Source organism: Lipophrys pholis, assembly GCF_963383615.2.
Source record: "Lipophrys pholis genome assembly, chromosome: 10".
Taxonomy (NCBI): Eukaryota; Metazoa; Chordata; class Actinopteri; order Blenniiformes; family Blenniidae; genus Lipophrys; species Lipophrys pholis.
Window position 1 is genome coordinate 31126971 of NC_137640.1, and position 14702 is coordinate 31141672.

At 46.3% G+C, this 14702-nt stretch overlaps 1 protein-coding gene across 1 annotated transcript; it reads right to left on the bottom strand.

Moving 5' to 3' along the window:
* Nucleotides 1-2146: 2146 nt before the first annotated feature.
* On the bottom strand, nt 2147-13486 carry LOC308116103 (uncharacterized protein). The gene is made up of 10 exons (XM_080474093.1): nt 13399-13486; nt 9161-9262; nt 8885-9058; nt 8633-8746; nt 8068-8403; nt 7792-7965; nt 7550-7666; nt 3913-4188; nt 3663-3833; nt 2147-3572 (listed from the first exon to the last, which is right to left on the bottom strand). Exons 1-10 carry the CDS (start codon nt 13445-13447, stop codon nt 2692-2694), a joined length of 2394 nt encoding a protein of 797 aa, XP_080330219.1. The 5' UTR covers nt 13448-13486; the 3' UTR covers nt 2147-2691.
* Between the last annotated feature and the right edge of the window lie 1216 nt (nt 13487-14702).

Consider the following 14702-nt stretch of genomic DNA (forward strand, 5'->3'; position numbering starts at 1 on the left):
CCCCCCCAACAAACCGTCACAACTTCTAAACCAAACAACAGTTGAGATGATTTACCAATGGTTACATGTAAAATAAAGAAATTATAGATTTTATATTGCTTATATTATTATGATTATAACACACATGTGATACAGTTTAGTATATTTCTATGTTATACTGTAAATCCTGACTAAGAGCAGGTGAAACAGAAGGGACGTCTCCAGCGACACCAGACAATGGACTCTCCTGTGGACGGGGATCACTTTTTGGCAGAACACCTGTTAACATCGGTTCTGGGTGGGAAAGGAGCTGCCGCCGCCTCCTCCTTCTCCTCCTTCTCTCCTCTCTCCTCTCTCCTTCTCCTCCTTCTCTCCTCTCTCCTCTCTCCTCTCTCCTCTCTCCTTCTCTCCTTCTCTCCTCCTCCTTCTCTCCTCTCTCCTCTCTTCTCCTCCTTCTCTCCTCTTCCTTCTCTCCTCCTCCTTCTCTCCTCTTCTCCTCCTTCTCTCCTCTCTCCTCTCTCCTCCTCCTTCTCTCCTCCTCCTTCTCTCCTCTCCTCTCCTCTTCTCCTCCTCTCCTCTCCTCTTCCTCCTCTCCTCCTCCTTCTCTCCTCTTCTCCTCCTCTCCTCTCCTCTCTCCTCTTCCTTCTCTCCTCCTCCTTCTCTCCTCTTCTCCTCCTTCTCTCCTCTCTACTCCTCCTTCTCTCCTCTCCTCTCCTCTCCTCTTCCTCCTCTCCTCCTCCTTCTCTCCTCTTCTCTTCTCCTCTCCTCTCCTCTCTCCTCTTCCTTCTCTCCTCCTCCTTCTCTCCTGTTCTCCTCCTCTCCTCTCCTCTCTCCTCTTCCTTCTCTCCTCCTCCTTCTCTCCTCTTCTCCTCCTTCTCTCCTCTCTCCTCTTCCTTCTCTCCTCTCTCCTCCTCCTTCTGTTGCTTCCTCCTTCTCCTCTCTCCTGCTCTCTCCTCCTCTCCTCCTCCTTCTCTCCTCTCTCCTCTCCTCTCCTCTCTCCTCCTCTGTCCTCCTTTCTCATCCTCAGCCACTCTTCCTCTTCCTCCTCTCTCTTCCTCACTCTCTTCCTCCTCATCTCTTCCTCTCCTCCTCCTCCTCCTCTTTCTTGCTCTCTCCTCCTCTTTCCTCCTCCTCTCTCCTCCTCCTCCTCACCTCCTCTCTTCCTCCTCTCTCCTCCTCACTCTCTTTTTCCTCATCTCTTCCTCTCCTCCTTCTCCTCTTTCTTGCTCTCTCCTCCTCTTTCCTCCTCCTCTCTCCTCCTCATCTCTTCATCTCCTCCTCCTCCTTCTCCTCTTTCTTGCTCTCTCCTCCTCCTCTTCTCTCCTCCTCTTTCCTCGTCCTCTCTCCTCCTCGTCCTCTCTCCTCCTCATCCTCTCTTTTCCTCTCTTCTCTTGCTCTCTCTTCCTTCTCCTCCTCTCTTCCTCCTCTTCACTCCTCCTCTTCCACTCTTCCTCCTCTTTCTCCTCCTCCTCCTCCTCCTCTCATGTGTTGTGCCTCACTAGTGTAGCCATTGTAGTCCAGTGTTTGACGACGAGGTTTTTTTTTCCTTCACAGAACTCTTATCTCCCTTTAATAGGAAATGTGTCGTAGCGTCTTGCAATTTTGCAAAACAAGTTTGCCGAATAATTAACAAAAGTCATCGCACACTATTCCAGAATGTTCTGCATGTTTGATGTGTGTTTAGTGCACGTTCTCCTGTCGTGGATGTGTTGTTGTTGTTGTCGGTGCTGTTTGGAACAAAGCGTTAGAACCAGGTTTTTCTGTCAGGAGAAGTTTATTGGGGTCCCAAGGCCCAGGATCCTGCAGAGAGCATTCAGCTGTCTGCAGGACAGAGTGAGCGTCTTCACCAGGGGGGAGGAGGAGGGGGGGTTTGAAGCAGAACTATTGAACTGTGGAGTTTTAGCAATAGCAGAGCGTTGACCTTGGTTCCCAGGCAGAGAAGGTCTTGCTGGAGAAGGGAGGTGGAACCAAGAGTTGCTGGCTTAAAGCCAGGAAGGTAGGAAGCCTCTGATGATCAAATATAAAGAGTATAAGGCCAAGATATCATTTTACCAGGACACTCCCAACAGTGCAAGAGTTAGGTGTCAAACGTCTATCTTAAAGAGACAGGCACACAGAATAATGCCGTGTCACTAAAATGTTCCTTAAAAATACAGACAGTGAAAAATGACAGAATGACAAGAATATATGTCAAACATGACAAACATAAGAAAAAACAACATAATACAATTAAAGACTAAATATGATTTAAAGACTATAAAAACAAAGTTAAAGTGACAAAACCGACTAAATAATGACAAAACAAAAGTGTGACATGACAAAAAATAAAGATTAATTTAAAAAAATTGGTAAATACAAAAGTTTTAAAAAACAGAAACATAATTTCACCTACCAAACACAATTTAAGCCCTGCCTCCAAAAGACACACATAGAATTTAAGCCCCGCCTCTTAAAGACACATAGAATTTAAGCCCCGCCTCCTAAAGACACACACATAATTTAAGCCCCGCCTCTTAAAGACACATATAATTTAAGCCCCGCCTCCTAAAGACACACACAGAATTTAAACCCCGCCTCTTAAAGAGACAGACACAATTTAAGCTCTGCCTCTTAAAGACACTCACAGAATTTAAGCCCCGCCTCTTAAAGAGACAGACACACCAGTCTGGACTGGCTTTACAATGTGGACTAGGTTCCAGAGTCCTGCTGGTTCTATAAGTTCTGACAGGCAGTGAATGTTAGGAGTCCCAGCAGCAGGTGGACCAGACCTGCCCTGGTCCAGCTGCAACCAGAACCAGAAGCTGTTCCACTAAACCCAGATGACCCAGATCCACCAGAACCAGATGATCCGGATGATTCAGATCCACCAGAATCAGATGGTCCAGCTCCATTAGAACCAGCTGAATCAGATCCAGCAGGACCAGATGAATCAGATCCACTAGAACTAGATGACCCAGACGTATCAGAACCAGATGATTCAGCTCCACCAGAACCAGAAGCCGTTCCACCAGAACTAGATGATTCGGATCCACCAGAACCAGCTGAATCAGATCCACCAGTATCAGATGATCCGGATGATTCAGATTCACCAGACCCAGATGATCCAGTACCCGATCCAGTGTGTGGTTCTGATGGAGAACCTGCTGAAGATGCAGCATCTCCACCTGAATCAGAACTTAATCCAGTGTTTACAGATACCGAAGACGCTGAAGAATCAGCAGGTCCACCATAATCAGCTGAATCAGATCCACCAGAACCAGATGACCCACATCCACAGGAACCAGATGACCCAGATCCATCAGACCCAGCTGAATCAGATCCACCAGAACCAGACGATCCAGAACCAGACGATCCAGATCCATCAGAACGAGCTGAATCAGATCCATCAGAACAAGATGATCCAGATCCATCAGAACCAGCTGAATCAGATCCACCAGAACCAGATGATCCAGATCCATCAGAACCAGCTGAATTAGATCCACCAGAACTAGATGACCCAAATCCAACAGAACCAGATGATCCAGATCCATCAGAACAAACAGAATCAGATCCACCAGAACCAGGTGGAGAAGTTGTAAAACGATTGCCAGAACCTGGCAACCAGACGGAGAAGGAAAGTCTCATTATTACCGACGTAACTTTATGCGTTAAGTTTTAAATGGCCATCAGAGAGAAGTCCTCACCAGGAAGAGCATCAGCGGCGTCGGCGTTGCAGTCATCGGTGTTGCAGCAGGTCAACGCTCCTCGTAACGTGAAGAAACCCATGTCGATGGAAACGTTGCGACTCCCCGGAGTCGGACAGACGGAGGACGGAGCGCAGCCTGGGAACAGAATCGCCGTCCGAGCTGTTCCGCCTGCAGAGACAAAGAGAAGCTTGACAGAACAGGAAACAGGAAAGTCATTGAGGGACTGTTGACGTGACGAAAACTCTACCTGGAATAGTGAGGGTACTACACATGGACCCTGAGGGACACCGCAACAAGGTGGTGGATGAACAAGAAGCGTCAGAACAGTTCTGACAGTGAAGAGGAGCCGAGGTCGAGGTTCTGGAGGAGTTCCAGTTACACTGATCTCCTTGACAACAGGTTGGTCCAGTGGTGAAGGTTCCAATATTTAGCAGGAGTGGAAACATCCCCAGGTCTGAAGCAGCTTCACACACACTCTGAGATATACAACCAAAGGATGGAGAATCCTGAGAACCGCTCGTTACTGTGGAAGAAGAAGAAAAACAAGGGTTGTAATTTGAAAGTAACATCCTTGAATTCTGATGTTCCTACAGCCACATACTGCATATACACATACATATACATATATAAACACCTTGACAACATTATAATTATTTATAGCTTGTGAAAATATAGTTAGACAAAATATATCAGCTATATCTGAATATACCCACAAATAATATTAAACATGCATACATCATATATCTGATATCTGAGAAAAGGGCTAAGAAGAAGTAAAAGTTATCAAATCCCTTTTCTAAGATTCAATAGTCATCATTTATAATCTAATATATATAGTCAGAATGTCATAGATAGACAGATGGAAAGACTTTTTTTACTGCAAACTGGAGGAGTCGAGTCAGCTTTACTTTATTGGCTCCAGCAGCAGGACAGTTCACCTGTCAAACATCTCCCTCTCACCGACACGCCCCCATGTCACCGACACCCCCCCATGTCACAAACACACCCCCATGTCACCGACACACCCCCACACGTCACTGACATACCCCCATGTCACCGACACCCCCCCATGTCACCGACACACCCCCATGTCACCGACACCCCCCCATGTCACCGACACACCCCCACACGTCACCGACATACCCCCATGTCACCGACACGCCCCCATGTCACCGACACCCCCCCGTGTCACTGACACACCCCCACACGTCACTGACATACCCCCATGTCACCGACACACCCCCACACGTCACTGACATACCCCCATGTCACCGACACACCCCCACACGTCAGCGACACACCCGCACACTTCCACTGGCTGGTCCACTGAAACATTGAACACATATTGCAATGTATTAATCATTCATACCGGACATTCATACCGATAGCACTCAATGGGAGCTGGGGGGGGCCAAGGGTCTTGCTCAGGTACCCCCAGGGCATGTTTTTGGGAATGAACACACATGCATGGAAGCATGCAAACTCCACACAGAAAGGCCCCAGGCTGGATTTGAACCCACAACCTTCTTGCTGTGAGGCGAGAGCGCTAAACATTGCACCACCGTGCAGCTGTATTCAGCTGCCATCAGATTCTTCGGGACATAGGACCGCAGAAGCTGGAGCCAGGTCGAACATGCGGGGCACCTCCTTGAAGACTGGCCGCCTGGCTGAAACCAACCAGGGTTCTGATGGTTCTGGCAGGAACTCTCCGGGGACCCGCAGCGGCTGAACAAACACCACCTCTGCAGACGATGACTGGAGATCTTCCTTCGGGGCCGAAAGCAGGCCCAACATGACCCATGGCAGCCGATCAATCCAGTTGGTGTCCGTGAGGGTGACTCGGAGAGTGGCCTTCATCGTTTGATAGAAACACTCACACAGTCCATTGGCTTGAGGGTTGAAAGCCGTCGTCCTGTGTAGCTGCACTCCCAGGCCTTTAGCCACCTCTGTCCAAAGCTCAGAGGTGAACTGGGAGCCTCTGTCCAAAGTGACGTCCAATAGTGTGCTGAACCGGGCCACCCAGGTGGATATGAAGGAGCGTGCCACCTCCACGGACGTCGTTGATGCCAGAGGAATCACCTCCAGCCACCTAGTGGTCTTGTTCACCATTGTGAGGAGGTGAGTGAAGCCTTGAGAGGGAGGGAGTGGACCCACCAAGTCCAGATGCACATGATCGAATCTCCTCTCAGGACTAAAGAACGGCTCAAGGGGGGCCTTGGTGTGACGGTGTACTTTGGACCGCTGACACGCCACGCAGTTGTTTGCTGAAGAATGCCAGAGGCTGCCTAGCTCCACCCACTGTTCACATACCGCCCCCACTGTGTAGTCCAAGGCATCGGTGGTGAGCGCTAGCGGGGCCGTTGGAGCTGGATGGGCGAGCATGGCGGTGCTAGAGAGGGCTGCTTTAGCTTTCTTGAAAGCCAGGATCATTTCTGGGGACTAGTCCATGTCCTGCTTGGCCTTCCCACCCCTCAGCGCTTCATACAAGGGACGCATCGAATGAGCTGCATTCGCAATGATTTTAAAGATTCATCATGTCTAGGAATTCCTGCAGTGACTTGATGGTTTTAGGGTGTGGAAAGGCAGTGATCGCTTCCACCTTAGCCGGTAAGGGCACCACTCCCCGTGAGGATACATGGTGGCCCAGAAACTCAATTTCTGCCAGTCCAAAACAGCACTTAGCTGGGTTCACGATCAGCCCATGCTCATTGAGTCTCTCAAAGAGCTGCCGCAGGTGTAACAGGTGCTCCTCAGGTGAGGCGCTGGCCACCAGGATGTCATCCAGATATACGAACAGGAAAGGCAGTCCCCTTAACACGGAGTCCATCAAGTGCTGGAATGTTTGTGCTGCACCTTTTAGAGTGTGTGTGTGTGTGTGTGTGTGTGTGTGTGTGTGTGTGTGTGTGTGTGTGTGTGTGTGTGTGTGTGTGTGTGTGTGTGTGTGTGTGTGTGTGTGTGTGTGTGTGTGTGTGTGTGTGTGTGTGTGTGTGTTGTTATGTTTGATAGTGCTCACTCCTGATTTGATTCCTGCATTTACTCCTGATTTGTTTGTCGTTATTGTTACACCACTCAGACGGCATCGACGTGGCGTGAAGAACAGTTGACTTTATTTCCTACTGGCAGGACAGGTACAGAATCAAGTCGCCATAAAACCAAACGGGATCACACCACAGCTTCGCCTTCAACACAGGAAAACAAAACCAAAGCCACTCTTCTTCTCCCACTCGACTGGCTCTGTTTATCTTATACAGTCTTCACTCTGCCCCCTGCTGGCCAATATGATTAACTACATGAACACAAGAACAGAAAATAAACAACTAAAGTTGAATACAATATTAACTATAAACACAGAAATAAATTATATACAAGCATTCGCTTTCAGGTGCTACATTATCACTCGAGGACTTTGCAAATAAACTTCACTCTTCACTGAGAAACTGTTTTGTTGTGGCTGCTTGGACCATTGAAGGATAGCAGTTACCGTATGTTGCAATCCAGCAGCTCCTAGATTGGGGCTCAAAAGGATCCAACTTGTCGTCAAGTAACCAGTCAAACTCATCAGTTACGACAGCCAGAACCTTTCAGTTCTCCGTGTCGGGGGGGGGGGGCCTCCGATGAAACCAAAGGACCTTAAAACGATCTGCTAGAACATGTGAACACGATACCTACAACAGCCAACAAACTGGTACAGCAGCAGTACTCCTGGAGGAGCTCAGATACAAGACAGTCCATAAGAGCCAGTATTCTCTGCTAACAACTAGAACCACAAGGCTAAAGAGTATCTGATATGAAGAGTTCATGAAGATCAATCAGGACACCCAGAAAGGAACCATTCTATTCTCATTGATAGACCAGGGTACAAAAGTCATCATGTGAAGACTCACCAGATCCTTCAAAGCATCGATCCTCATCTCCTTGACAGAATATGAGACAGGAACTATCATCATGACCAGGAATACAAACGGCACACATTCCACCATTTTTTGCCTGAGGGGTCAAAGCTGAAACATGAGAGACGATTTATTAGAGGAAGAAAGAACATTCATCAAGTTGTCAAAGTGGTAGTCCTTTTCCCTTTTAAGGGTCGTTCCCCGAGGTCATCTGATTAAACTGGTTTAATCCTCACCAGGAAGAGTTTCTCCGTTACAGTCATCAGAGTCACAACATCTGGCAGATGCCAGAACCCTTGAAGAGCCTGAATCCAGTGAAAATGTCTGATCTCCTGTGGTTGGACACACGGAGGACGTTGCACAGCCTTTGAAGATTGTCTCTGTTGTAGATGATGGTGCCAGTGTGGTATCTACAGAGTGAAAACTGAGTTAGTAGTAGTTGGTGAAAAGCTGCCAGAACGTTGCAGTACATGTATTTTATTGAGGAATTCTAGAGAAGAAGAAAAGTCTACCTAGAATGGTTGCTGATATACACATGGTCTCTGAGGAGCAGGTCACTGAGGTTGTTGATGAACAGGAGGAGTCTGAGCAGGACAGGCATTGGAGAGGTGGAGGAGGAGGTGCTGTAGGTGGAGCAGTTGTCGTTGTAGGTGGAGCAGTAGTTGTAGTTGGTGGAGCAGTAGTTGTTAGTGTCCCATCATTACACCGATCTCCTTGACAGCTGATTGGTCCAGTGGTGAAGGTTCCAATATTCTGCAGGAGAGGAAACATCCCCAGGTCTGGAGCAGCTCCTAACACACTCTGAGTTATACAACCAGAAACTCGAGATTCCTCAGAACCGCTCGTTACTGTGGAAGAAAATAAATGTTTTTTTCAATTAAAATATCTGAGAGTACGAATTCCAAACGTTCCAAAATTGTGTTTATTTGGTGTAGAAAGTGAGAAAGTAAATTTGGTCCAGAAGAATCAAGTTTAGAATTCGTCAAAAATAGTTGTGTACTTAATGATTTGTACTTCAATACACTTCCCAACCAAGTTATTCATTAATCATCTTGATGTCATGAATTTAAAACTGACCAGTTCCTTCAAAGCACCGATCCTCATCTCCTTGACATTGTGTTAAAACATCACAATTATCATCATCCAAACAGAAGAAACACAGTCCACCATTGTCTTCCTCAGGAATCGGAGCTGAAACATTAAAGAACAATGAGTTTTATTAGAAGATGAGAGAACATTTCAGTATCACACCATCAATATGAAGTTTATTATATCAAATGACTCTGTGTATCTTCTTCATGAGACAGACTAAAGAGGATTAGTCCTCACCAGGAAGAGTTTCTCCGTTACAGTCATCAGAGTCACAACATCTGGCAGATGCCAGAACCCTTGAAGAGCCTGAATCCAGTGAAAATGTCTGATCTCCTGTGGTTGGACACACGGAGGACGTTGCACAGCCTTTGAAGATTGTCTCTGTTGTAGATGATGGTGCCAGTGTGGTATCTACAGAGTGAAAACTGAGTTAGTAGTAGTTGGTGAAAAGCTGCCAGAACGTTGCAGTACATGTATTTTATTGAGGAATTCTAGAGAAGAAGAAAAGTCTACCTAGAATGGTTGCTGATATACACATGGTCTCTGAGGAGCAGGTCACTGAGGTTGTTGATGAACAGGAGGAGTCTGAGCAGGACAGGCATTGGAGAGCTTGAGCTGAAGAGAAAAATAGGAAAAGATGCAACACAAGTTCTCTTTAATGAGGGATCTAACATATAACCAATGACAACCAATAAGTATTATGGAATGTTTTCAAGAAAGAAAACCATAAAAAATGAAGTAAAGGGGACCCAGATTAAATCCCTGAGGAAAATGACTCTGCTGCCTTGGAACGGAAGAGAGAGCACTGAAGTGGAACCACAGGACCAATCCCAGTTGAGCCCGCTGGACGAGAAGGACACAGTTTGGACTACTTCATCGTTCATCACGGTCACCACACTGACCCGCCAACATCTGCCTCCACCTGGTGGGCGTTTGAGGTCATTATACCCATCACCCTCATCACTTCAGACCGCACACACACACACACACACACACACACACACACACACACACACACACACACACACACACACACACACTCTTTGTACATAGTGTTGCTGTTTAATAGATTAGATCTCCATGTTAGATGTCGTTTGCTATTTGAATGTGTTGATTTATGAGATGATTTCAGAATTATTTATGAATTTATACATTTTGTTAATAAACGCCTGTTAGCTGAATTGAACGCTTCTTGGTGATTATTGTGTATTTATTGTTGACAATTAACTGTTTTGTAACAGTCTGTGCTCGGATCTCACACCTTCCCTTTTATTTAAGATTGTTATATTTTATGCAGAAATATTAAGTAACTTAAATAAACTTTTTACAAACGAGACTGATATTTTGGTATTAGCTATTTCCAGGTGGGTGGGGGACAACATACAATATTCTTGTTGTGCTACATATATTATTTGCAGTTATCACACTGATCCAAATACTTTCCAACTTTTATTAGATTAAACCAGCCTGAGCAGCTCTATCTAGACAGTAAGATGATTTCTTAGATTAACCAGCCTGAGCAGCTCTATCTAGACAGTAAGATGATTTCTTAGATTAACCAGCCTGAGCAGCTCTATCTAAACCAGGGGTGTCAAACTCATTTTGGTCTTGGGGCCGCATACAACTTAATCGGATCTCAAGGGGGCCGGACCAGTAAACTCATTCCAAAATTACATAGAACGAACAATAAGTCCACTTTTTTTCTTTGTATTAGTGCAAAGAAGAAGAAGTAAATTATAAAAATCTTTATATGAAATGAATTGTCCCTTTTACTAAATATATACACACTTAATATAAACACTTTTACTCACTTTAACATTTATTCAAGTGCATTATGCATAAAAACTGATCAGTGATTGTTCAATGTTGCAAAACATTTATTCATAGTTTAGTGGAACATAAACCCACTGTCCTGCATGTTAAAATACATCAAACACATACACATTTAGTGCAATGCTGAAAGCAGCATTCCATACGATTTAGTCTTGCTCAGTATTTGCCCCTGAAACTTGGCATCTTTTAGCCTGAACAAGTGCATAAATATCAGGCATCATGTCCTGAGAAGCAGCCAGTTTCAGAATCTCATTGAAGTGTGAGCTTTGTTTTATTAATGTTCATTACTGAGAAGACCTGCTCACAAAGGTAGGTAGTCCCAAACATGGACAACATTTCTGCAGCCAGTGCCGTCAATTTAGGATAGCCTGGTAGGAGACACGTGTAAAATGTGTCCAAGCCCACAGAAGCAAATTTGTCCTTCAATTCTACATCACACTGCAAATCAATGATTTCAAGTTGCATGTCAACGGGCCAATCAGAAGCTCTGACTGTGAATGGTGAGCGAAAAACTGCAAATTCTGTCTCAAGTTGGCTAAAGACCTGAAATCGCTTCTCAAACTCCCTCAGCAACCCTGAACTCTGGTCTTTGTACCGTGTCACGTCAGGATTAACGCTCACATCTCTGAGACAGGGGACATGAGCCGCCTGCCATCTGCGTCTCCCATAACGTGAGCTTTAACTTGAATGCTGTCATAATACTGTGGTACCATTGTTTTGCGTCCTTGCAACATTTAGTTCAGATTATTCAAGTGCTCTGTAATATCAACCATAAATGCAAGGTCCTGCAGCCAAAGTGGGCTCTGGAGTTCCTGAACAGGTTTTCCTTTTTTCTCCATGAATTGTCCGATTTCCCCACGTAGATCAAAGAAGCGCTTCAGCACCTCTGCTCCACCCTCTTCCTTCAGCACCTCTGCTCCACCCTCTTCCTTCAGTACCTCTGCTCAACCCTCTTCCTTCAGCACCTCTGCTCCACCCTCTTCCTTCAGCACCTCTGCTCCACCCTCTTCCTTCAGCACCTCTGCTCCACCCTCTTCCTTCAGCACCTCTGCTCCACCCTCTTCCTTCAGCACCTCTGCTCCACCCTCTTCCTTCAGTGTGGTATGGCAGACCATGGGGGATGTTACAGTCACTGAGAAAGCTGTCAAACTGACGATGATTGAGACCTTCTGGCTCGGATGAAATTAACAGTTCGGACCACCACCTCCATGACGTGATCCATTTTTAGCGACTTGCAACATAATGCCTCCTGATGCAAAATGCAATGAAATGTCCAAAAATCACCTCCTCCATTTGCGGCTTGTACTTTCTCTCTGAACTTTGTCACAACACCTTCCTTTTTTTCCCGATCGCTTACGGCGCGGGACCAGTCCGCCCCGACTCTGTCCAGCGCTCCAACAACGGAGCGCAAAATGTCCTCAGCTGTTGTGGTGTCGGCCATAGGCACCAACTCTTCTGTGACAGTCAAAGTCTCGTCAACTCCACCAATGAATATGGCCAGTGGAGCGACGTCCGTAATATCAGTACTCTCATCAATTGCAATAGAAAATGCCAGAAATGACTCCCCTTTGCGTTTCAGTTGGCGGTCCAAATCTGCCCATAGTTCCCAAATCCTGTCTGCCACGGTATTTCTCCTCAAGCTAATATTGGCAAAAGCTTGTCGCTTCTCAGGACACGATGTCAGCAGCCTTCAGCATACAGTTTTTGACCAACTCCCCGTCACAGTACGGCTTTGACGCTAATGCTATATGGCTAGCAATTACGTAGCTGGCTTTCACCGCAGCATCACTGACCTCTCGGCTCCGGGTGAAAACAGATTGCTGTTTCCTCCGACCCACCAGCATTTCATTTACCTTCTGTTTCCTCAGCTGTTGTATTTTTCACCATGCTGAGATTCATAGTGGCGCCGAATATTGTATTCCTTATGCACCGAAACTTGCTGCATGCACACCAGGCACACGGGTTTACCATTCACCTCCGTGAACAGATAGGAAGACGTCCATTTTTCTTGAAAAATCCGACACTCTGTGTCCACTTTTCTCTTTTTTGACAAAGACATTTCACTGAAGAGGGCGCCAGAGTCAACAGAAAAAGCAGGTAAAGCGCGCAGTGCGCCCTATGGTGCAGTGCGCCCTATGTGTGTGTGTTGTTGTTGTAAAGCGGACGTAGTAGAGAACACCATGAGAACGTTAAAGGGGGAAGTGTGGGCGTGGATTGTATATAAATGAACGGGTATGTGCGTTATGCAGAACATCGTTGTTTTAACAACCCTGAAAATGGCGAAGAGACACGCTTATGAAGCAGTTTAACTTTAAACTGAAGGCCATCAGCGGAGGAACATGGAAATCGAGCAGCCGCGAGAGAACTTGGGCCTGTAGCGACACCCCGGGGACCGAGGCCATCGGGCCCGGACATCGCCACCCCGGCGGCCGGCAGCCCCCCAGACCCAGGGAGGCCCCAGCGAACCACCCCAGAGAGCCACGTCCCCGCCCAGAAAGCACCAGATGGAGAATGCAGAGGCTGGTTTTTAAGCAATTTGAGTGGAAAACAGCACATTAAAAAAAGAAAAAAAAATGGAGTCCCCAAAGTCATTCCAAGAGGAACAAACAAAAAAGAAAGAAAAATACAAACATTTTTTAAAAAAACTTCAAATTTGACCTGACTTTTTTTTTTTCTTTCAAAGAAGAGCTTTATCTGTCATGAAAAGAGAAACAGATGATTTATCCGATGACACTAAAAGTTGATTCTGGTTTTCAATGCTAACTTTCAATCTTCAATAATCGGATTGTTCCTGAAGTCTAAATCTATCAACAACTGGAACTTTCATATTCTAACCATCTAAAATGGTTGTTTTTACATCAGAAGAATCAAGATGTTTTTGTTGAACGACAGAGTACTGTCAACACAAATCAACTTACCGGTGACAGACGAGGTCCAGAGCAGCGTCAGACAAATCATCAGCTTCATGCTGAAGAGCAGGAACCAAACTGACAGACAGTTTTCTTTCAGTCTGACACGGGAAAACGTTCAGAGTTTATTTATACCCTGGATTCTATATTCCGTAGGCGTGGATATGCAATGTTGCTCGTCTGCATTTCAGAGCAATTCCATTGCCGTCACCACACCAGATTTACTTCCAACAAAACAGGTTTGAATTAGACGAGAATCTGCAGAGAAAGAATTTGCAGAGTCAAATGTTGTTCACACGCTAAACTCAGAAATCCTACTTTATTCATTCATTCATTCTGTCGCATGCTCACTCTTTGTGCAGTTTACTAGCTATATTAGCTAAATGTGTTGTGTAGCTAACAAGCTAACGCCTGGCCTGAACAACATGATTAGCCTCTTCGACAACACGAAACTGGAGGGGACCATGTTGGCTTTGTGTCTGTGGGATGCTAGCGGCGTTAGCCATAGAGGTGGACTTAGCACAGTTGGCATTGTATCCAGATTACACGGAGGAGGACTCGTCCCTTCTGAACCCGTGGAAAACGTGTTAGCATGATTAGTATTGTCACGTGAACACCTTCATAATTTCTAGAAAACAACACAGGGTTCCTGCAGGGTCTTAAAAAGTCTTAAAAGTACTGAATTAAAAAATCTGCATTTAATACCTTAAAACAGGTATTAACAAGGTATTACATTTGATATTGTAGGTTTTAAGTTTTGTAGAGCTGCCACGAACAGTAAACTAAATTGACAATAAAAATGTTCCGATGGCACTGTGAGTGCTGTGTTCGCCCAGCTGGTTCAACCTGCTCCTCTTCTCCACCTCCAATGTTCTGATATGTAAACGCCGGCGGCAGGTGTAGCGAGAGTGTTCGCTGTTCAGCAGAGTGCGAGGCAGAGTGCGAGGCAGAGCGCGAGGCAGAGCGCGAGGCAGAGCGCGAGGCAGAGCGCGAGGCAGAGCGCGAGGCAGAGTGTTCAGCAGAGTGCGAGGCAGAGCGCGAGGCAGAGCGCGAGGCAGAGCGCGAGGCAGAGTGTTCAGCAGAGTGCGAGGCAGAGTGTTCAGCAGAGTGTTCAGCAGAGCGCGAGGCAGAGTGTTCAGCAGAGTGCGAGGCAGAGCGCGAGGCAGAGTGTTCAGCAGAGTGCGAGGCAGAGCGCAAGGCAGAGTGCGAGGCAGAGCGCGAGGCAGAGTGCGAGGCAGAGTGTTCAGCAGAGCGTGAGGCAGAGTGCGAGTGAAATAATACGAAAAAACGAATAAACACTAAGATGAAAGTTT

Excerpts from the sequence above, each read along its gene's own strand:
- LOC308116103 (XM_080474093.1), bottom strand. The coding sequence starts at position 13,447 with ATGAAGCTGATGATTTGTCTGACGCTGCTCTGGACCTCGTCTGTCACC. Across the intron at positions 9,059-9,160 it reads TATATCAGCAACCATTCTAG|ATACCACACTGGCACCATCA; the intron begins GTAGACTTTTCT and ends TTCACTCTGTAG. Across the intron at positions 3,834-3,912 it reads TAGTACCCTCACTATTCCAG|GCGGAACAGCTCGGACGGCG; the intron begins GTAGAGTTTTCG and ends TTGTCTCTGCAG.